The sequence below is a fragment of the Equus asinus genome, chromosome 27 (genome assembly GCF_041296235.1).
Source record: "Equus asinus isolate D_3611 breed Donkey chromosome 27, EquAss-T2T_v2, whole genome shotgun sequence".
Classification (NCBI taxonomy): Eukaryota; Metazoa; Chordata; class Mammalia; order Perissodactyla; family Equidae; genus Equus; species Equus asinus.
In genome coordinates, this window is record NC_091816.1 from 33,449,474 (window position 1) to 33,472,555 (window position 23,082).

The following is a 23,082-nucleotide window of genomic DNA, read 5'->3' on the forward strand; positions in this document are numbered from 1 at the left end:
CATAAAAGAAAAAATGAAAAACTGATCAAAATCAAAAATTTGTGTGCTTCAAAAACAATAAAGAAAATGAAAGTTAAGCCACAGAAAAAATATTTATAATAAGTATATCTGACCAAAAAAACTGGTATTCAGAATACACAAAAATCACTTACAACTCAATATTACGAAGTCAAAAACTCAATTTTTTAAAGTGGGCAAAAGAGTTAAACCAAAGACAATGCACAGTCTTATGCATATTACCTAATGCTCAGCACTAGTCATCAGGGAAATACAAATTAAAACCAGATGAGATTCTCACATTTATGGTTGATTTTTGATAAGGTTGCCAAGAAAATTCACTGGGGAAAGAATAGTCTTTCCAACAAACGGTTCTGGGACAACTGGGTATCAACATGAAAAAGAATGAAATTAGAGCCCTGCCTCACACTATACACAAAAACTAAATCAGAATGGATCAAAGACCTAAATGTACAAGATGAAAACGTAAAATTCTTAGAATATAGGAGAGAGAATCTTTGTGATCTTGGATTTGGCAATGGTTTCTTAACACCAAAAGCACAAGAAAAAATAAACAAAAATTAAACTGAACATCACCAAAACTAGAATCTTTTTGCTTGGACGCTTTTGCTTCAAACTGTTAAGGAATTGTAAAGAAATCCATAGAATGGGAGAAATATTGGCAAATCGTATATAGGATATGGATATATGTGATATATCCATTCAATGGACCATTATTTGATCATAAAAAGGAATGAAATTCTGATACATGCTCCAACATCAACAGATCTTGAAAACATTATGTTAAGTGAAGGAAGCCAGGCACAAAGACCACATATTGTATGATTCCATTTATATGAAACGTCCAGAAGAGGCAAATGCAGAGACAGAAAGCAGATCAGGGGTTGCCTTGGACTGGGGGGAGGAGAGGGTGATGTAAAGGTTTCATCCTGAGGTGATGAAACTGTTTTAAATTGATTGTGGTGATGGCTGCACAACTCTGTGAATATATTAAAAACCACAGGATTGTACACTTTAAGTGGGTGAGTTGTATGGTGTGTGAATTATATCCCAAAAAACTATTACTAAAACAATACCTGAGAGACCAGTACATATCCACTACAATAGCTAATATTAAAAAGACTGACAATTCCAAGTGTTAGTGAAGACATGGAGCAAATGGAACACTCATACACTACAGGTTTCCAGGAAGGTAAAATGATACAATCACCTTGAAAAGTAGTTTGGGTAATGACCAAACAGAAATGAAAATATACAAAGACACAAATGTGATTGTTCATAGCAACTTTACTCATAAAAACAAAAAACTGAAAACTACCCAAATGTTCATCAACAAGTGAATGGATAAACTGTGGTGCATCCACAGAATGAATACTACTCAGCTACAAAAAGAAACGAAATGATTGATATCTATATGACAACATGGATTAAGCTCAAAATCATGTTGAACAAAACAAGCCAGGCACAAAATAGCACATACTGTATGATTCTGTTTATGAGATCCCAGATTAGGCAAAGCTAATCTATAGCGACAGAAACCAGATAAGCAGTTGCCTTGTGATGGGGGTTGGGGGCAGGAAGCTGACTGTAAAAGGACACAAGGAAACTTTCAGGGTGATGAAAATTGCTCCAATTTTGATTGTGGTGGTGGTGATGATGGTAACATGGGTATGTAAATTTGTCAAAAAATCAGTGCACTGTACACTTAAAATGGGTACATTTTATGTAAATTACATTTTTATAAAGTTGATTAAAAAACAACCACCCAAGCCTGCAGAAAGCCTCACAATTAAGGGATGGGCAGAATAACAGATCTAATGAAAGAGATGAACAGCAGGAAGGATGAAGAGAAAAAGGAGAGAAATGCTTCTCAGGAATGTATCTTTTTTAAAAAGGTCCTTAATTACCAATTTTTACCTTGAGCATCACTTAGTAGCTTCTCTTTACTCAAGCAAAACATCACCTATTTCCCACTGTCACAAGCAATAAAATAGCAAAAGGCAGGTGGCTGAGAAGCAGCCAGATAAAGATGTAGATGAACAGAACCGGGAGAATCCTATCATCATAAACATGAGATTAAATTTATAATCATCAGTGTAATAAAGTTCAGGCAGCTCCTGAGAAGCCTCACGCCAACCCAAGTGGGTAAAGTACTCTCGCTTCTCCTATTTCACAAACGAGGAAATTGAAGCTCACAGAAGATGATTTGCCAAAGTTACAAAACTAGTAAGTATCCTCTACTAGTTAGTAGCTTAGGGAAAGACTTGAGTAAAATGGGTGTCTGACCCAGGTGATGTAGTTGTGGAAGATAAGTGCTGTCTCCTTTGAGACTAAGCATCCCAACAAGTTGTCTCTGAAGGGTAAGACAGAAAGCTGCAGAGAGACACGCTCCCTGAATCCAATCCACGTGGGTCTAACTATGACTTTTCACGACAAAGAAATAGGTGGCCCTTGATACTGGTAGTGTCATCCCATGCCTGCCAAGAACTTGTGCATTAGCATGCCTCGTAAAATACTGAAGCCACTACATTAAAACCCATGTTTACCAGGCACTCAATCAAAATCTACTGGATAAACAAAAAGCTCACCAGCTGGATTTCTACTTTTCTTCAGAAATGTAAAATGATAACATTATTCCCCCATCTAGTGGTTAAGAAGAAAAGTGTTTCAAGAGATGCCCCTAAAAACAGAACCAACTTTCTGCCGTTCACTGTCTCACTGCTGCTGCTTAAGTGCCAACGGAAACAAGTAGCATGTGACATCCTTCCCTCTGGGGAATCCTGCCTGGGATGAGCTTTCTCCCTTGAGAGCCAAGGATACAGCACTTTCCCCCGAAGGTCTGCTGGGGACCACCTTCTCCCGTTCCAGGCTCAGGACCAGCCCTGGCTATCCCTGGACCAACTCGCCTGCTTATGTTAAACCCACTCAAGGTCACCACCTTATCTCCTAAACCCAGTAAGCCAATTCAGCCACAATGTATTAATCTATGGAAGGCACTAATGAGAGATAACGAACGAATGACATCTTTGTGAAGCTCCAGCCCTCAGGCACAAGATCCTGAGAGAAGAGTCCAAGTCACATACCTGCCCACAGCACAGGGAGGAACACGGGGGTCCTAAAGGTTCAGGTAACACACTCCATGAGCAGAGAGAAAAAGCAAGGAAGAATTTAAGCTGGGCTTGAGAGGGAGCCCCAACTGCGCTTGCAAATCAGATCGGCGTGTTACAGGAGGAAACCAGGGTCCAGCAGTTGAGCAGCTAGTCCAGGGCTGCACGCTACATTCCACAGCCTGGATCCGTGCTCCCATCCGTCTGGCTCCAGAGCTGCAACTTTTCAATAAACCATGCTTCTTCCTTGGCAAGCGTGCAGAAAAGAGGAAGTATTTGAACAAGGCCGTAAGGAAAGAAGTTTAATACATACATGAGGGAAGGGCGTTTGAGGGAAATACAACAGTAAACAACAAAGAACCACATGGGAGGCCCAGGAGTGACTTGTCTGTTGCTACTAAATCATTCTGCAGGTCACCATACCTCCCTTTTTCCTCACACACAAAGGAGAAGCAAATGGCTCTCTCACTTTCTTCATGCCTAATGCACTAAGGCCCAGCCCACAGGGCAGTTCCCTCATTTTTCCCAGGGGGAACCACATTACTATGTTCAGCCCTGTTCATTGATCTTCAAACTAGGTGTATGTGCCGGGGAGATGTAAACTTTCCAAACAACCAGCAGGGAGTTTTAAGGCAATAACGTTCCTGATCAGCACCTTCCTGTAGGTATTCCTTTTGAAACCGATCTGAGACTGCGGGTTCCTGCAGGCCCTCTTTCTCGCTACAGCCTCCTCACTCCCTCAAATTCCCAGTGTCTCCTCTACCAGGAGCCCTGCTCCTGCCACAGGGCCTTTGGACTTGCTATTAAAAGGCTGACCAACTCCATCCTGAATTGTATCAGAGTACATGCCCAGGGTATAAAAACCTCTGGGACAATAAAAATAGGGACAACTTATGTTATTGGTGTGTGATGAGCTTCCTTAATAACTTGTCAAATCCTAATACACTTGCCTTGGTCTAACAAATATTTCTGTCGAGAGTGAAATAAGGCTTTAGACCCACAGTATTCTAGCCAGTGTCGAAGTTCAGATATATGTAGAGAGGGATGGGGATGACTGCGCCTTTTCCATGTCTGAGCTACTGTCCAATGCTGCACAGCCCTTGAAAGGAGACCCATCAGGGCAAAGCAAATGTCTGACAATGAAATGGTATTTTCCTCACATATGTAAAATAGCAAACTGCTTGGCAGTCTCAACACCTCATAGGACATGTCATGAGCTGGCAGGGAAGGCACCTTTGAAAGTGGAATTTATTCGGATCTTAGCCATTCCATGAAACCAGTCCCATGCTGTTCTAATCTAAGAGGCCCAGGCCAACCCAAAACGCCTTCACCCACTACCTCTGCAAAAGCTGGGGCAATGGAAAGGTGCCCGACCTGCTGCGGGAGAAGGACCCCTTTCGACAATAAGACAGAACAAGGTAATTTGGAGACCCTCCCTAATGTGACGAGTGAGAAGAAATGTCTATGTGCACATGGATTCACCTGGCACAGAGCAAGACCCACAGTCACAGTGGGAAATCGTGTAAATGGAAACTACTGACACACACTGAACTGGAGAGTAGTAGTTCTCAAACTTTTTGGACTCAATAATCCCTTTCATGCTTAAAAAGTTTTGAGGATCTCAGGGGCCAGCCCAGTGACATAGTGGTTGGGTTCTACCTGCTCCACTTCGGCAGCAGGGCTTTGCCAGTTCAGATCCTGCACGTGGACCTTTGCACCACTTATCAAGCCATGCTGTGGCAGGCGTCCCACATATAAAGTAGAGGAAGACGGGCACGGATGTTGGCTCAGGGCCAGTCTTCCTCAGCAGGAGGAGGATTGGTGGCAGATGTTAGCTCAGGGCTAAATCTTCTTCAAGGGAAAAAAATTTTTGAGGATATCAAAAAGCTTTTTTACGTGAGTTATGTTTATGGATATTTATTGCAACAGAAACTAAAACTGAGCAGTTCTTAAACTATATATTTGTTAATTTAAAAATAATAAACTCATGTTAGCACAAATAACAAGTGCTATGAAAAATAACCATAATGTTATGAAAAATAACTGTATTTTCCAAAACAGAAAAAAAAACAAAAGTCGCATGGCGACACATTTTTGCAAAGGGAATAAATAAGTGGATTCTCACATCTGCTTCAGCATTCCATGTGCTGCATATCTCATAGGGCCCCAGAACTACACTGTACCCTCCTAGGAGAATGAGGGGAAAAAAGGCAGATAACAACCTATTAGTATAGTATGAAAAGAGTTTCACAAACTTGCTGGCCCCCTGAGAGGCTCTCGGGGACCCAAAGGTCCCCGGACCATCATGTGAAAACTGCTGTTCTAAAGCCACAAGAAACCCATTACTCTGATAGTATTTACTAAGCGATTCATGAATATTAGGTCTGTCTTCTCAAGAAACCTATGCCATCTAAGACAGGGAATAAGTCTTTTACCTTGAGGCTGATGTCCTAATTGGTAAGAGTAGATATTTTCTGTGTTGCTTTGCTTTGCTTTTAATCAACACAGGAACACTGAAAGTTTGCTACAAGCAGAAAAATCTAACTGGCAGGTTTTAAAAAACACTTGTTCGGGGCTGGCCCCGTGGCTGAGTGGTTAAGTTCGTGCGCTCCGCTGTAGGCGGCCCAGTGTTTCGTTGGTTCGAATCCTGGGCGCGGACATGATACTGCTCATCAAAACCACGCTGAGGCAGCGTCCCACATGCCACAACTAGAAGGACCCACAACGAAGAATATACAACTAAGTACTGGGGGCTTTGGGGAGAAAAAAGGAAATAAAATCTTTAAAAAAAAAAAAAAACACTTGTTCTTTTAACACAGCTTTTAAACACAGGAATAGGCTTGACAAAATTTAAAAGTTTAAGAAGAATTTTGAACTTTGTGATCTCAATTGCTACCACTCTGGCAATCCCTCTGAATGTGCCCTCCATGTCAGGAGTAGGTAATAAAAGTAAATGCCACCCCTTCCACCTTCCCTTCCAACAACTCAGTCCTAGAGCCACTCAGGAGGGGCAAAGAGTGGAGCCGCGAGGAGTGTATGGAGGGCTGGGGATGCAGTGCTGGAGGTACAAAGCAAAGTGTCACTGGCCAAGGCAGGTGAGAAGCACTTTCCAGAGCCCGAGAAGGGGGTATCCTGCAGGGGGTGATGGAGCCCAGGCAGGGTGAGGAATGAGTCTGTGCTGGAGTAAGGGCATGGAACAACACAAGGTGTTGGAATTCCAGCAGGTGTGGAGAGCGCCACGTGTGGGGACAACACGGGCTAAGGGGAACATCTGTACAGAGAGGAGGTCCTGTGTGGAGGGGGGATTCAAGCCCGAGCAGGCGAGAAGGGCTCTGTGCAGGGAAGGGCACAGCCCTGGAGAGGAGACTGGTCAGCCAGTCTCCTCTGATTAACAGGATGTAAGGAAGAATAACAGGAGGCAGGTTTCTCACCATCTGAGCAGGGAATCACAAACACAGAGGGGATGAGGACTAGAATGAACCCCCTGGATTTGGGCTGGAATCACAGGCATTAGTGGGAATGCACTGATTCATCACAGACAGAAGGTTGTAGAAACAAACTCACGGGCATAGATACACACATATATCACTAACTGTCCACCAGAGGGCATGGGAGCAGCAACACGCCCATGGCAATGAGCATGCCAGCACCCAGACTGTGTGTGTGTTCAAAATACCACTTTTCACTGAAAAGAAGCAGAGCTCCTTGGAAAAATGGCTGAATCCGGGGCTGAGAAAAAGAAAGTACAAGCTGAACCTGGATGAAATTGTGCTAGAGAGAAAAGTCTTCAGAGAATGAAGAGGAACAGGTAAAACAACACAGAAGTCAGCCTGAAGAAGCCATCACTGGCCAACAGAGGAGAACGTAAACATGAAAAGAAACAATGACAGTATGGATCATAACCCACTGAATAACGCACAGAGCCTCGCACACACACCCCATACACGGAAAGTGTGATGGGCAACAGTTATTTACCTAGTTTGAAAGTTTCTCTCCTCAGAAGCTACATTAACTGCCAGGGGGCAAGAGGGCACATGCACTTTCCAGTGGGCAGGCCTGGCAGGCACCACCGTGACCAAGTGACCAGGGGACCACCACCAGCACCACCACACACTGAGAGGGTGCAGGAAGAACCCATCATCACTCTCAGGACATTCCTGCAAAAGACATAGAGCACGGATGATCTTAAGAGGAAACATCAGACTACGCCACACCGAGGGACACCACACATCACTATTTCTAACCTCCAATAGTATCACAGGCACGAAAGCCACAGAAAAACTGGGGAATGGCTCCGAGTGAGAAAGACTGAGGAGACACATCAACTAAATGCAACATGCATTTCCGAAGTGGAGGCGTTGGCCTTAAAACACACGACGGGAACAGCTGATGAGACTAGAAAGGACTCTGAGGATGCGATGGTGGGGAGGTTTCAGTGTTAATTTCCTAACATGGATCTCTGTGTTGTGGTTATGCAAGAAAATGTGCCTGTTTGTACGAAAAGCTAAATGCAGAGGTGATGGAGCATCTGGGCAGCAACGTAGTCTCAAATGGGCAAGACAAACGCCTGTGAATTGTATTTCCAACTTATCTATTACTTTACGATTATTTTAAAAATGTGCAATTATGATCAACCTCCTTCAACAGAACTTCATTCGCTTCACCTTTATTTCTTCTTTCTTCAGGATAAAAATGTTGAGCGTGCAAAGGAAATGTCAGAACTTTATCAGCTGCTGTTTCACAGTTGTCTGCTCTTAGAAAGAACATGTCCAGAAATAACCCCACAAAACGGGATTCTAGTGACACCTAGTGACCTTATGTATTTAATGTTCAGTGGTGAACATGAGCAACCGCCAGGATGGGCAGTCAACAGAAGGAGAACAAACACACAACGGATAAAATAAAGGTCACTGTGCCTGTTACCTCCTACCTCCACGTTCTGCTGAAATAAGATCAAGTTCACTAAAAAATCAAAGAAATGCAAATGAAATCAACTTTATTTTTTCACCTACAAAGTAGGAAAGATTAAAGAGTGGTAACTCACAGTATGAGTAACAGGTGGGGGAAAAGTGTTCTTTCACACTGCCAGAAAGAATGGAAATTGGCACACTCTCTCCAGAAGGTAATCTGACAGCATCTATCACAAAGCTCAACATGCAAGCCCTCTGAACTCAGAAGTCTACATTTGGAATTTAAACCTATTGAGACTTCTATCTGCAAGAAAGCGACACACACAAAGGCTCAATGTCATACCATTTCTGACTGGAAAGAAAAATAAGAAAGAAATGAAAAACTTCATACATGTTAACAGGAGATCAGTTACATAAATTACTGGATATCTATCACAAAAGATTTTATATATATATTTAAAACAAGAGGACACAGCTCTAGGTACAAACATGGAAAAATGTTCTCTAATATACTGTTAACTGAAAAAGTACATGTGCATTCCATTAAAAAACTAAAACCTACTTATTTACATGGATGTATATATAAATAGGAATGTATAAATGTACATTTCTTATATGCTTAGTAGAAAGTCTGAAAGTACATACACCAAATTTTCAATGGTAAGTTCCTCACAACTAAGAGGAGGGAAGATAAGGCAAGAGGTGGATTCGGTGGGAATTTTTCACTTTAAAAAAGTAGACACATATTTAAATGTAAATACATTTAACTCAAAAGAAAGTTTGTTTTCAGGATAGCAAAAGGAAAATATAAAAATCAGTAATTAATTGTGTATAATAAACATCTGATTGCATTACAACATTACAGTTTATTTCTTGCAATAAACAAGAAAGAAATAATTTGTATTAAAAATGTGATTAAGTTCACTTTAAAGTGACCTTAAGAGATTGCCTTTGGGTAAATTACAAGTATCTTTGGAGTTTCCGGGAGCCCTTGAGAAACAAGGGCTAAGTGAGGGCAGAAAGAGAGAAAGAGGAAGGCAATTAGGGACAGATCAGCAAATGGAGGCAGGAGGGCAGGACTCTCAGGAAAGAAACTGTGCTGAGAGGTCCCACCCACGTCTGATCAGCCGAGAGGCCTCATTTCAGGACAGGAACACCTCTCAGTTTACATTTTTGTCCAAGCTTCTCTATTAACTTGAAACTGTCAGGAAAGGTCTATCTTTCTGTACGCTCCTCTCCCACATTTCTACACACCCTTTTCATGTAGCTTATGTCACCTCCCCCAAGGCATGTTCTCTGCTATCTCTAGGCCAACGCAAGGAAAAGCCCGTCTGCTTGTTAGTTCTTGGGACAGTCATTTACTGAGCAACTGCTATGAGCCAGGAACACGTTAGACATTTACTGGAAACACAACCATAAAATAAGACAAACTTCATAGTTGTACTTACAGAATTCTCGTTATAATCAAAAGACCAAAATGCACAATTAGGTAGCTAGGTAGGTAGACAGACAGACAGATAAAACCGACAAATGAACAAATGTTTTAACAGCACAAAAAGGAAATAAAAGTTGAGCTAGAAAGTAACAAAGAGGACTCTACTATCAATTGGGAGACAGAGAAAGCTCTTCTGGGAAGGTGACCCTTGAAATGTGACAAATAAGAAGGAGCTGAATACAAAAATACAAACTATGCTGAAGAACCAGGAAAAGGAGGCAGAATTCTAGGTGGCATGTGTCCACAACACAGGCCTGCCTGAGGACACCCAGAGCCCAGGGTATCTGCAAGATACAAATGAGGAAAGTGGTGCAGCTGAGGTTGAAATATGACAGAATCATGGAGAGCTTTGAACCAGGGGTCAGCCAACTTCTTCTGTAAAATGGTGAATATTTTAGGCTTTGTGGGCCATGTGGTCTCTGTCACAACTATTAATACAGATTGGAAGAGAAGAAGTGAAACTATCTCTGTATACAGACTACACAACATTGTATACAGAAAATCCTAAAGAAATCACGGAAACAGAGCCAATGAACAGGTTCAGCTAACTTGCAGGATACAGGATCAATATACAAAAATCAGTTGTGTTTCTATACATTAACAACTGAAAAATCTAAAAATGAAATTAAGAAAACAATTCCATTTACAACGCATCACAAAACCCCCAAAAATTTAGAAATAAATTTAACCCAGGAGGTGTAAGACCTGTACACTGAAAACTACAAAACATCACTGAAAGAAATTCAAGACCTAAAAAAATGAAAACAGCCAATGGTCATGGATCGGAAGATTAAATATTGTTAAGATGGCAACACTTCCCTAATTAGAGACTCAACACAATTGCCATCAAAGCTCAGCAGCCTTTCTTTTTTTCTTTGAAGAAACTGACAAGCTAATTCTAAAATTCATACAGAAATGCAGGGAAGCCAGAATAGCCAAACAATCTTGAAAAAGAAAAACAAATTTGAGGGCTCACACTTCACAATTTCAAAACTTACTATAAAGCTATAGTAATCAAAACTGTATGGTGCTGGCATAAAGATAACAGAGAACAATGAAATATAACTGAGAATCCAGAAATAAACCCATGTGTCCATGGTCAAGTGATTTTCAACAAGAGTACCAAGACAATTTAATGGAAAAATAAGAGTCTCTTTAATTAGTGGTGCTGGGACAAGTGGACAGTCACATGCAAAAGAGTGAAGGCGAAACCCTACCTCACACCATGTATAAAAATTAACTCAAAGTAAACCACAGACCTGAATGTAAGGATAAAACTATAAAATTCTTAGAAGAAAGCATAGGTGTAAATCTTCATGCCCTGGGATTAGGCAATGATTTCCTGGCTGTGACATTTAAAGAACAAGAAACAAAAGAAAAAACAGATACCAAACAATCAAAATTAAAAACGCTTGTGCTTCAAATGATACTACCAAGAAAGCGAGATGACAACCCACAGAGAGGGGGAAAATGTGTGCAAATAAGATATCTGATAAGGGTCTTACATCCAGAATATATAAAGAACTCTTACAACTCAACAATAAAAAGAAAAATAACCCAATTTGTTAAACTAAGCAAAGTACTTGAATAGACATTTCTCCAAAAAAGATACACAAATAGCTAATAAAATCATGAAAAGCTGCTCAACATCATCAGTCGAGAGAAATACAAACACATAGTGAGATGCCACTTCACATTCACTATGGTGGCTATAATCATGAAGACAGATGATAACCCTCGTACACTGCTGGGTGGAACGTAACACCAGTACAGTCAATTTCAAAAATAGTCTGACAGTTTCTCAAAAAGCTAAACATATAGTTTCTATATGACTCACCAATTCTACCTTTAGGTTTATAAATAACTCAAGAGAATTGGAAATAACTATTCACACAAACACCTGTACACAAATGTTCATAGCAGCATTATTTATATTAGCAAAAAAGTGTAAATAACCCATCTGTCCATCAACTGATGAAGAGATAAACAAAATGTGGTATATACAACTCAGCCCTCAAAGGAGTGAAGTACTGATACATACTACAACATGAATGAACCTTCAAAACATTATGCTAAGTGAAAGAAGCCCAACATAAAAGACCACATATTGTAAAATCCCATTTATGTGAAATGTCCAGAGTAGGCGAATTCATAGCAAAAAGCAGATTAGTGATTGCCAAGGGCTCGGGGAGAGGGGCAATGGGCAGTGACTGCTAACGGCTAGAAAGGTTTTGGGGGTGATAACAATGTTCTTGAACTAGATAGTGGTGATGGTTACAAATCTCCGTTAATAGAATATATTAAAAATTACTTAATTGCACACTTAAAAACTCACAAAGGGTGAGTTTTATGGTATGTGAATTTCATCTTAAAAAAAAAAGAAATGTCAAATGTAATTATTCACGTTGAAAGGACATAATACCAGAGGAAAATCAGATCTTCAGGAACAAACGAAGAGCAACAGAAAGGAAAAATACATAGGTAAATATGACACACTATTTTTTCTCTTAATTTATGTAAAATACAGACAACTGTTTAAAGCAAAAATTATAACACTGTCTTGTAGATTATAAGGCATTTGATGTAACATATGACAATCTTAACAAAGGATGGTAGGGCAGAATCAATGGACACACACAATTACCAGGTTTCTATATTTTATGTGAAGTAGTACAATATTAAGTCAAGGCAGACTCAGAAAAATTAAGGATCTATATCTTAACCCCTAAAGCAATCACTAAAAGTAAATAAGTAAAAATAATGGCAAGAGTTTTAGTTAAAAAACCAACAGATCAAATCATTCAAAATAGCAAAGGAAAAGGGAGGAAAGGAAGAAAACATATTTCCTACCTTTGCTCAAATGGCCAAGAAGCAGTGAAGCTCCATAGCCGCGAGCCCACCAGCACCCACACCTTCATCTCTAATACTATTCCGCACTCAAAGGAATCACAGGTCTTTGCAGAAATGGCTGGTGCCAGGGCTGGGGTAGAGCAGGCACAAGGTGCCAGTCAGTAAAGAAGTGCTCAAATGAAAAGGACGGACATGTCACCATGACAGAAAAGCCAGCTTGAAGGGACTGCCACCATCCAATCTGAACAATCCCAGCACCAGACAGACAGTAATGGATTACAAACCATTGAGAAATACAGGAATCCATGAACTGATACTAACCAGTCAGTCAGTCAGTGTGGGAGAAGGGAAGGCTCTTCATTACAGAGCACAGCGTGGCACTGCCAGGGACACGGGAGAAAGCGTGGGACTTGGAAAGTAACCATGTTGGAAGAAGCAGAGTTGAGGGTGGTTCAGGCAAGAATCATGACTGGACGCTGCTCCTGCCAGGCAGGGGAGCCGGGGAGACTAGACGAGGAGTAGGAAGTCTGCATGACCCTAAACTGTCTCCCCACAGGTGGCTTACTGGTTTCAAGGGAAACAAACAGTAACTGTACAGCGGAAAAATCAACAAACAGGTAATCAAAATGAGCATCACCAATAAGAGGCAGATGAACACTGGGGGCCTCTGGGTAGGACACACATACTCATGGAGCATTCTGGGCCGGAAACCAAAAACGGAATCTAATCACAGGAAAACATCAGACAAACCAAGAGCATCTTATTCTAAACAAAAGCGTGGAGAGCGAGACTGGAGTCTTCAAAAATTGCCAAGACATAAAAGATAAAGAAATGGTCCAGCCTAAAGAGACTACAGAAGAGACAAGGCAATTATGAACAATACTGCATCCTAGACTGGATCTTGTACTGAGGGAAAAGAATATGCTCAAGGATGTTGTTAGGGTCATTCAACAAACTTACACATTTAAGACAGATTTCCTAAAAACATTTTAAGACAAAAATTTCAAAAAAAGGAAAAAATAAAATTTCATCTTCAGATGAAATAGTTCTCCCTTCTTTCTTTAGTTGTAATTTAGCTTCCTTGACTGCTTTTCCCTAGACTAATCATATGAAGGCCACACCCACTAAAGACCCACCCCCTAAAGCCACTCAGTAATAACACTGTATTTATAGACATACATGCATAGCAATAAAAGGCTTAAATCTCTTTTTACATTCTCACTAAAAATACACTCACTTATATTTCCTAATAATTAGAACTCCTTTGGTATTGTGCCTGCCCTGTCCCCTTGTCTGACTATCCAGGGTAGGAAATCCCATACTGGCCACTTGAGAACTGTCTTGGGCTAAAATAGAATAAATGCCTCTGGAGAATGGAATGTCTCTGGTGAAAATCCAGAAGTCACACTGTTGCTTTTTTAGAAAACTAGAATAAATTTATATGAAAGCAGCAAAGCAAAATATAAGGCACAGACTTTGGCTGATGATGTGTGAAACTGCTCTAAAAAATAAAGTCTATAATTAAAAAAAAATTTAACAATAAGGCACCGCCACTCAACCCTATGTGAGGAACTCTGACCTTGTAAAGTAAATTTCTCCAGGTGACACTGCGCAGTGTAGCGGGGCCCCCTGGAGTTGTGGTCACAGTGGCCCTGACGGCTCCACCATGACATTTTATTTGCTCATTTCAGCTAGGTTACAAATTCTTTGAAGTGCTGTGTCACAGCCATTCTAGTTTCTCCAGAGCACCTAGTATGCAGTTGTTTCTTACTGTTGAATCAAGAACTACTTCAAGGCTAACTGGCCCTATAATGAAAGGGGGTCCTACAAAGAGAGTAGGTACCATAGATTTTATTCCATTTTCTGTGTGCCCTCCATAATCTACATTTCAAGCATCATACTCTCCAACTACATCCTCCTATCTTTCCAATTTTTTTTTTTTGAGAAAGATTAGCCCTAAGCTAACATCTGCCACCAAGCCTCCTCTTTTTTTTTTTTTTTTTTTTTGCTGAGGAAGATTGGCCCTATGCTAACAACCATGCCCATCTTCCTCTACTTTATACATAGGATGCCTGCCACAGCATAGCTTGATAAGCAGTGCCTACGTCTGCACCTGGGATCCAAACTGGCGAACCCCAGGGCACCGAAGCAGAGCATGCTAACTTAACCACTGCACCACCAGGCCAGGCCCCTCCTATCTTTCCAAACACAGCCTCTTGTCCAACCCCAACAATATTTCAAGCCAACTAAGACCTATGATCTGTTAATAGAACAACCTTCCCACCTTCCTTTCCTTCACGAACCCCCACATCAAGTTTGGAGTCCATGATCCATCATCATCACCACTGCTTTGCATATCCCTTGATGGTGGCTGCCTGGCAAAATCCAACCGTGGTTAAATCCAACACTCTGCCTCCTTCCCCCTAGAGGATAAATAATGGGCCTGTTCCTCTGGCCTCATGTTCACTTATAACCACCATCCCCAAGTGAGCCCTTAGTCCCGCCCCTTAGTAATTCTAGGACACCTCCCTGATCTATCCACTCTTCCAGGTTCCTAGACAACTGTTCCACGTGTTCTCTTCAAAGCTCAAAAACCTCTTTCCCATTCTCATTCTGAGAAAGCAATCTTGCTTCCTCTCACTAATAAAGCAGAAACAATCAGAAAAGAATTTCCACAAGTCCTGATACCACATCCCCTCTTAGCAGCAACTGTCCCCACACACTCTGCATTCCCTCCTGTCCATACAGAAAAATCCATCCTTGATTCTACACAAGCCATAGGATACAACCTATATATCCTACAGAACCCACTGACTTGTCTGCTAGAGTCTAGCCCCACAGCCCCCTTGAGCCATCTACACAAGCAACGCACTTGCATGGGCAAATGTCTCCACTTGGCTCTGCATCATCAAAATTTCCCTCTCCTGGATCAGTTCCGTTAGCAGATGGAGATGCTGTCATTTCTCCCATCTTGAACAACCATTTCTACAACATCCCCCTCCACATACTGCCCCAGATCTCTGTTCCCCATCAGAGTTGTCCTCATGCACTGTTTCCAACCCCAACTTCTACTCAAATATCTCTTGCTCCCACTAATCTGTCAAAACTGCTTGTCAAGATTCCAGAGACTCCACGTTGCTAACTCCAGTGGTAACCTCTTAGACCGGCCTTTACTCAACCTCCTTGCCACAGCTGATCATTATCCCCTCCCTGAAAGCTTTCTTCACCTGACTTCTAGAACCCCATCCTCACTGGTTCTCTTCCCCAACCTCTAACACTGGAGAACCCAATCCTGGGGGCTCTTCCCTGCCCCCTCCAGACTCGCTAAGAGATCACATGGAGATCCGTGGCTTTAAAAACACCTGTGCTCTGAGCACTCTCACGTTTTTACCTCCAACCTCTCCCAGGAGCTCCCCCGTCATACATCCAACCGCCTACCTGACACCTCCACATGGGTGCCTAATAAACACCCCAAATTCAGCACATCCAAACACAACTCCTGATCACCGCCCCCAAATCTAGTCCTTCTGAAGCCTTCCCGATCTCAGTAAATGACAAGCCCATCTTTCTGGTTCCTCAGGCCAAAAACCTCCGTCATCCTTGACTCCTCCCCTTCTCCACAAATTCGTATCCAAATTTCAGGAAATCTAGTGTGTCACTACCTTTAAAAGTATATCCTGAGAGGCCAGCCCAGTGGCACAGCGGTTAGGTTCACACGTTCTGCTTCGGCAGCCTGGGGTTTGCCAGTTTGGATCCCAGTGTGGACATGGCACTGCTTGGCAAGCCATGCTGTGGTAGGTGTCCCGCATATAAAGCAGAGGAAGATGGGCATGGATGTTAGCTCAGGGCCAGTCTTCCTCAGCAAAAAGAGGGGGACTGGCAGCAGATGTTAGCTCAGGACTAATCTTCCTCCAAAAAAAAAGTATATCCTGAATCTACCATTCTTCACAAGTGCACTTCTGCTACCCTGGTGCAAGCAACATCTCTAGCCTGCATCATCGAACAGCCTCCCTTCACTCTCCCTGCTCCTGCCCTTTGCCCCTGTTCTCACACTTCTCTTCTGCATCACACCACACAAGAACCTGCATCCTGTGACGCCCTACTACCTCTCTGACCTCAATCTCCTCCTAAGCTTCCCCTTGATCATTCCTGTTTTGGGCTTATTTGTGTCCCCCCCAAACTCCCATGACGTCCTAACCCCCAGTACCTCAGAATGTGACTGAACTTGGAGACAGGGCCTTTACAGAGGCAATCACGCTACATGAGGTCATTAGGGTAGGCCCTAATCCAAGATGACTGGTGTCGTTATAAGAAGAGATTAGGACAGAGACCCTCAGAGAAACCAGAAAAAGGCACAGAGAGAAGACAGGCATCTGCAAGCCAAGCAGAGAGGCCTCAGAAGAAATCAACCCTACCAACAACCTGATCTTGGACTTCCGGACTTCCGGCCTCCAGAACTGTGAGAAATAAATTTCTGTGGTTTAGATGGCCAAGTCTGTGGTACTTTGTTAGGGCAGCCCCAGCAGATTAGTACAATCTGCTGCATCACATTCACCTCCTTACTGTTCCCTGAATACACCCAGCACAGCCCTGTCTCAGGGCCTGCCAGCTTGTCTCCCCGCCAGGCAGGGTTAGGACCACACTATATCCATTCCTCAGCTGTGCAGACTGAGGCTGGAGGATGTTCAATGACTTGCTCTAGTACAAGGTAGAAAAAAAGATGGAAGTCACACTTTATCTGATCCACACAAAACATCTTCACACTTTCCCAACACTAGATATTTAAGGAAAAAAATGAGGGAAACTGCTTACTTTTCAACCCAGAGTACTGAAACGAGCTTCACACCTCTCTTCAGTGCTTTGTCCCAAGTGCTCTGGTATCCGTCTTTGAACACAACGTGAGTTACTTGTTTGTTAAAAGTTTTTGAAACCTGTAGATAAAGTGTAGAAAACAAAATGTAAATTATCACTATTTGCACACAGTTTCATAAGTACAAAGCCACTGTTACTCCTGGGGACACCTGCAAAACAAGCAAAAAAATATTAGCAAACTGCATCAACCAATATACAAAGAGGATAACACATCCCCACCACATGAGTTTATTCCAGGACTGCAAAGCTGGTTAACATTAAAAAATCAATCATTATTATTCACTACATTAAGAAAGTAAATGAGAAAAATAATATGATCATCTCAATACATACAGAAAACCCATTTGCTGCAATTAAAAAATTTACTCGTGAGGAAAATTCTTAGTAAATTAGGATCTGAAAGTTGGTACAAAACTGCACCAGGCAAAATGCTAAAAGTTTTCCCTTGAGAAAAGGGACCAGGCAAGGATGGCTGACATCTGCATTCTACGCAACTGGCCCTAGCCAGCAGGGTATGTCAGGCAAAGAAACAAAAGGTGTAGGGTTAGAAAAAATAGAAATAAAACTGTCCTGTGTGCAGAGGATTTGATTGTGTACAGTTTTAAAATCTCAAAAATGCCACAGAATTCATAAGTGAGTTTGGTAAGTTTTCTGGACACAAGGTGTATGTGCAAAACTTATTTCCAAATACCAACAGGAGTTAGAAAGAGGAATTTAAAAAATACCATTTATAATAGCATCAAATATGACCAAGAAAACTATAAAACATTATTGAAAGAAGTTAAAGAAATCTAAATCAACAAAAGCATATGGGGTCATGGGTTGGGAAGATTCGATTTCATAAAAACGTCAGTTCTCTCCATACTGATCTATTGTGATCAATCCAATCCCAATCAAAATGCCCAAAGAGATTATGGTGTAAATTGACAACCTGATTCTGAAATGTATTTGGAAAGACTGACAGCTAAGAATAGCCAGGACACGTTGACGAACAAAGGGGGAGCCTGATGAAGATTTATTACAGCAATTAAGACAGCGTGATTTGTCACAACAACAGAATACAGTCATGCATCCCTTACTGAGAAACGCTCCATTAAGCCATTTCATCGTGAGAACATCATAGTGTACTTACACAAACCCAGATGGTATAGCCTACGAGACACCTAGGCCATATGGAACTAATCTTAAGGGACCAGTGACATGTATGTGGTCGGTCACCGACCGAATCATAGTTACGTGGTGCATGACTGTCTATGGATTCTGAAATATATCGTTACCTGACTAAAGACAAAGGTATTACTGCGGAGCTTGGTTAAAGGACAGTCTTTTCAATAAATGGTATTGAGACGAATATTCATATGGGAAAAAAATGAAACTACTTCACACTATATACAAACATCAATTCCAGATGTATTGAAAGTCTAAATGTGAAAGGCAAAATGATAAAGCTTTCGAAAAATAACATAGGAGAAAATCCACATAACCTTGGTGTAGGAACAGATTTTTTTAAACAGGACACACAAAAAGGCTTACCATAAAGAAATGAACTATTGTAATTATCATCAAAAGATACATTAAGAAGGTAAAAAGACAAGGAACAGAGTGACAGAAAATACTGCAATTCATCTGACCAACAAAGGGGTCAACTGAAAAATACAGAGAATGCTTACAAATCAAGAAGAAAATGAAAAACCCAATGGAAATGAGCTGGAGACTTGAACAGCCTCTTCAAAACAAATATATGAAAATGTGTGGGAAAACGCAAATTCAAAATACAATGATAAAAACACTGGAAAGTAAAGACTGAGAAAACCAGCATATAGAGCGATGGAGCTTTCGTATATTGGCAGAAGTATGAATTCACTCAACTGCTGCAAAAAAACTTAGGAAATCATTGTTAATTTTCTCAGATGTGACAATGGTCTTTTTGTTATACAGGGAAATGTCCTTGTTTTCAAAGGATAGATACTAAATATATTTGGGGCAAATTATGATATCTGCAACTTACTTTCAAATAGTTCAGGAAAACACACACACACACATAAATATACTCTATGGAGAAAATGAGACAAAGCAAGTATGTTAAGGGATTAAAAACTGCTGGATCTATGTTCACTGTACTACTCTTCCAGCTTTTCTATTTGAAAATTTTTGAAAAAGGCAAAACACGAAAAGATTCAAGAGATCTAAGATCTTAATACATACCACCCTCAAAAGCCATTTTGTCAACTCATGTATTCCATGGCTTTTTCTCAGCCACAAGAACATGTCAGTAACCCAAGTATGTAAAAGGTAAACAAGACGGAAACTCCCTCGGGTTCCTACCTTCCAATGTATCAGAAAAAAGGTGTCTTCTCAGGCCCAAAAGCCAGCCCTACCCCTACATTCTGATTGCTCTCCACCCCAGTCTGCTCTGGGCCTTTGATCTCTCCACCAGGATACCCAGCAGGGTGAGCCAAACAAAATTTAGGAGCATTCACTCCTTGCCTGAGGGTGACTGCCTTCTCAGACTTCATGCCCTGGGAGCTCTCTCCTCACCCTACTCACGGCCCACCATCAACATCTTCTCACTCGCTCTCATCGCTCCCTTCACTCAGCCTAGCAGCCATCCCCCCCAAATCCTAACTCACAGACACACACATGCTTTGTTCACCGGTGAACTGCCTCTGAGAGCAGTCTACTTTCACCATCTCTGTTCCCCATAGCTCAGTGACTCCTGGACCAATTTCCATCCCCTTTTCCAGTTTGCTGGAAACTGAACTACTTTCTTCAACAACGACCTTCAGAGTTTTCAAACCTAAAGAACACTTCTCAGTCTTAACTGTTCCGAAGAGTCTGCAGTGTCTTAAAATTCCATCATTGAAGTTTGTCTCTCTTCTGACTTCCAGACTTGTTTTCTGGATTCTCCTGGCATTCTTCTCTATCTTTGTCCCTTAGTCCACAGCTCCAGTCACTTGCCTTTGAAATACTAAATAGGATTTAGCATTTCAGCATTTTTCATTCTAACCACCTGGAACCTTACCCACACCGGCAGCCTCACCTGATCCCTAGGGTCTCTAGCCTTGACTATCTCAAGTTCCAGATTTGTATATCCACGTCTATCAGATATTTTCAATATGCCCAAATTCACAAGCTTCTCTTAAAAACCTGTTCCTTTTCCTGTATTCCTCACTTTGATTAACAGCACCATGCATCCAAGCAACCAATAGCAGAATCCATATTTTCATCATAGAGTTCTCCTCTCACACCACCCACAAGACCAACTCTTCTATAAATCCTACTGGTCTAAACTCTTCAGATCATGGTTCTTTTCTTTTTTCTCCTGCCACTTACCATTGTCTTCTTTGTCCTTAATGTTCTAAGTACTAACTCTCAAAATAAGAAAATGCAACTATATCTCATTATGTATCAGAAGACTGCCATACGTAGCAATGGCAAAATGAATTTCTTACCTTTGCCCCCATATCCACAAGTTGGTTTGTAAATGTCTTTGAATAATTTTCTGTTCCATTGGCCGACCACACTTCCACATATGCCACTACATCTGGAAACAAACAGGACATTAGCACAAAATATATCTGAAATTCCAGCATCCCTCACCCAAGGATTTTAATAGACTTTTTTCTTATTCCATTTACACTAAAAAGTAAATTCAAAATTTCTTCTAAAACTTCTATTAGAAGCCTATTCAAAATAGCATGAGTGCTATTATGGTTCTTAAAATTTCAAGCAAAGAACAACTTGACTCACACACATCACAGTTTACATTCTTAACACTCAATACTCTCTCCAAATTCTTAAACCAGGCTTAACTTTTCCAGTGCAAGAGTCTGTTTTCTGTAAAGGACCAGATAGCAAATATTTTAGGCTTTACGGGCCATACAACTACTTAATTTCATGGCTGTAGCACAAGCAACCAAAGACAATACATTAATGAGCAAGCGAAGCTGTGTTCCAATAAAACCTTACAGACATTGAAGTATGAATCTGATATAATTTTCATGTGTCATTCTTCTTCTTTTTTTTTTCTAACTATTTAATAAAGTAAAAAATATTCTTAGTTAGCAGGCCCTATAAAAATAGGCAGCAGGAAGGATTTGGGAATCATGGAGCAGTTTGTGGACCCCTGTGCCAGCAGGTATCTTTTTCTCAAAAGCTGATGTTTTAAAAGAATTTCCAAGTGTGCCATTCTAAACAATTCTGAGTGAAGTCAAAAGTCAGGTTAAGTTAACAAAACGCTAACATTAGAAAAATAGCCACATCTGATTAGAGTTTATGTAATGCCTCCAGTCTTGTCTTTCCACTGGAAGGTGTTTACACTACTCCAGGCCCCTCAATACAGATCCTTACTACCCACACCCCTTCTCTCCAACACCTAACCCTACATGTCCATGGCTCCAATCCTCCTCAGCAATCCCAGCTGCCCCCTGACTTCACCTGGGATGGCACAGAACACAGCGATTACAGGGCCAGCTCAGGTGCTCAAATCGCACCTGCACTGACTAGCTGGGTGAGTGGGGAGAAGTACCCGAGCCTCCACGCCTTACTTTGCCCACCTGTAAAATGAGGTCAAATAGAGCTGCTGGGATGGTTACAATTAAGGCCCTATCAACCAAGGGGTGAGCACAGGGCCCTGACACTGTCATTCCTCAGCGAGAGGTCGATCCTAGTATCATAACAACAAACGCTGACACAAACAGGGAGAGGAGCTGCTATTTTCCTAGTTTCACAATTGCCCCACACCCCTAAATTCACCCGACCCTGCAAAGGCAAAGACCTGGGAGAAAGCTGGAAATCAACCCATTTCTCTCTGCCCTAGACCCACCCCTGACCCCTCCCAATCCCGTCATGCCTGCACCAGCAGCCTCACCCAGCCCAGGTGGGACAGTTAAAGTACTGGACTCGGGGACAGCCCCCACTCCACCCCACAGCACGGGGACGGTCACTGGCCCGGGGGACGCCCCACTCGCGACCCCACAGCACAGGGACAGTCACTGGACTCGGGGACACCCCACCACAGCCCACAGCACGGGGACGGTCACTGGACTCGGGGACAACCTCCCCCCCCGACCCCATAGCACGGGGAGGGTCACTGGACTCAGGGACACCCCCACCACACCCCACAGCACAGGGACGGTCACTGGACTGGGGGACGCCCCACTCGCGACCCCACAGCACAGGGACGGTCACTGGACTCGGGGACGGCCACACACAGCACGGGGACGGTCACTGGACTCGGGCACAGCACTCCCTCCCACAGCACAACGACGGTCACTAGACTCAGGGGCGCCCCACCCGCGACCCCACAGGCGGCGGCCGACTTCCGGGAGGGCCGACGTGGCCTCCCCGCGGGCCCCCCAGCCCAGTCAACGCTCGCCGTGACCCGGCCCGTCCTCCAGCCCACCGGCTGCCGCCGCCATCTCGACCCCTCCCCACTCCACGGAACAGGAGGTCCCCTCACCTTTCAGGACCGAGCTCCCCGCGGTCCCGGGGGCCGCCATGAGGGCCTACGGGATCCACACCGGCGCGCGGGACTGGCGGAGCTAGACGGAGCGGGCGGCACTGAGCATGCGCACAGCAGACCCGCGCCGCTCCCGTCCGGCTCCGCGGAAATCCACTCGTCCGCATTTTCCAAACAGCCGGGGTGGGCGGGGACTAAGGCCCCGCCCCCGCGGAAAATGAGGAAATGGGCTTTTGCGGTCCCACATTTGACCGTTCCCCCTCCCAGATTTCGGGCTCGCGTCCTCCGTGAGGCGCTCTCTCTGTCCTCTCGGAAGTTACGGGGATGATGTCCCATAAAATCCGCTTTAAACCTTTCTGTGTCCGTAAG

At 42.6% G+C, this 23,082-nt stretch overlaps 1 protein-coding gene across 13 annotated transcripts in view; it reads right to left on the minus strand.

The window, feature by feature from the left end:
* Nucleotides 1–23,082, minus strand: part of MCPH1 (microcephalin 1) — a 235,481-nt gene that overhangs the window by 211,762 nt on the left and 637 nt on the right. For 8 of the 13 annotated variants that reach the window (XM_014857434.3, XM_070499949.1, XM_070499956.1 and 5 more), the window contains exons 1-3: nt 22,714–22,856; nt 20,705–20,796; nt 17,193–17,311 (exon numbers count right to left, since the gene is read on the minus strand). In XM_014857434.3, the coding sequence (XP_014712920.3) occupies nt 17,193–17,311; nt 20,705–20,796; nt 22,714–22,753 (251 nt within the window). In that variant the 5' untranslated portion in view covers nt 22,754–22,856. Of the gene's footprint in view, nt 1–16,042; nt 16,183–17,192; nt 17,312–20,704; nt 20,797–22,713; nt 22,857–23,082 lie in introns of those variants that run through there. The other 5 variants (XM_070499953.1, XM_070499962.1, XM_070499951.1 and 2 more) reach the window with 2 other exon arrangements.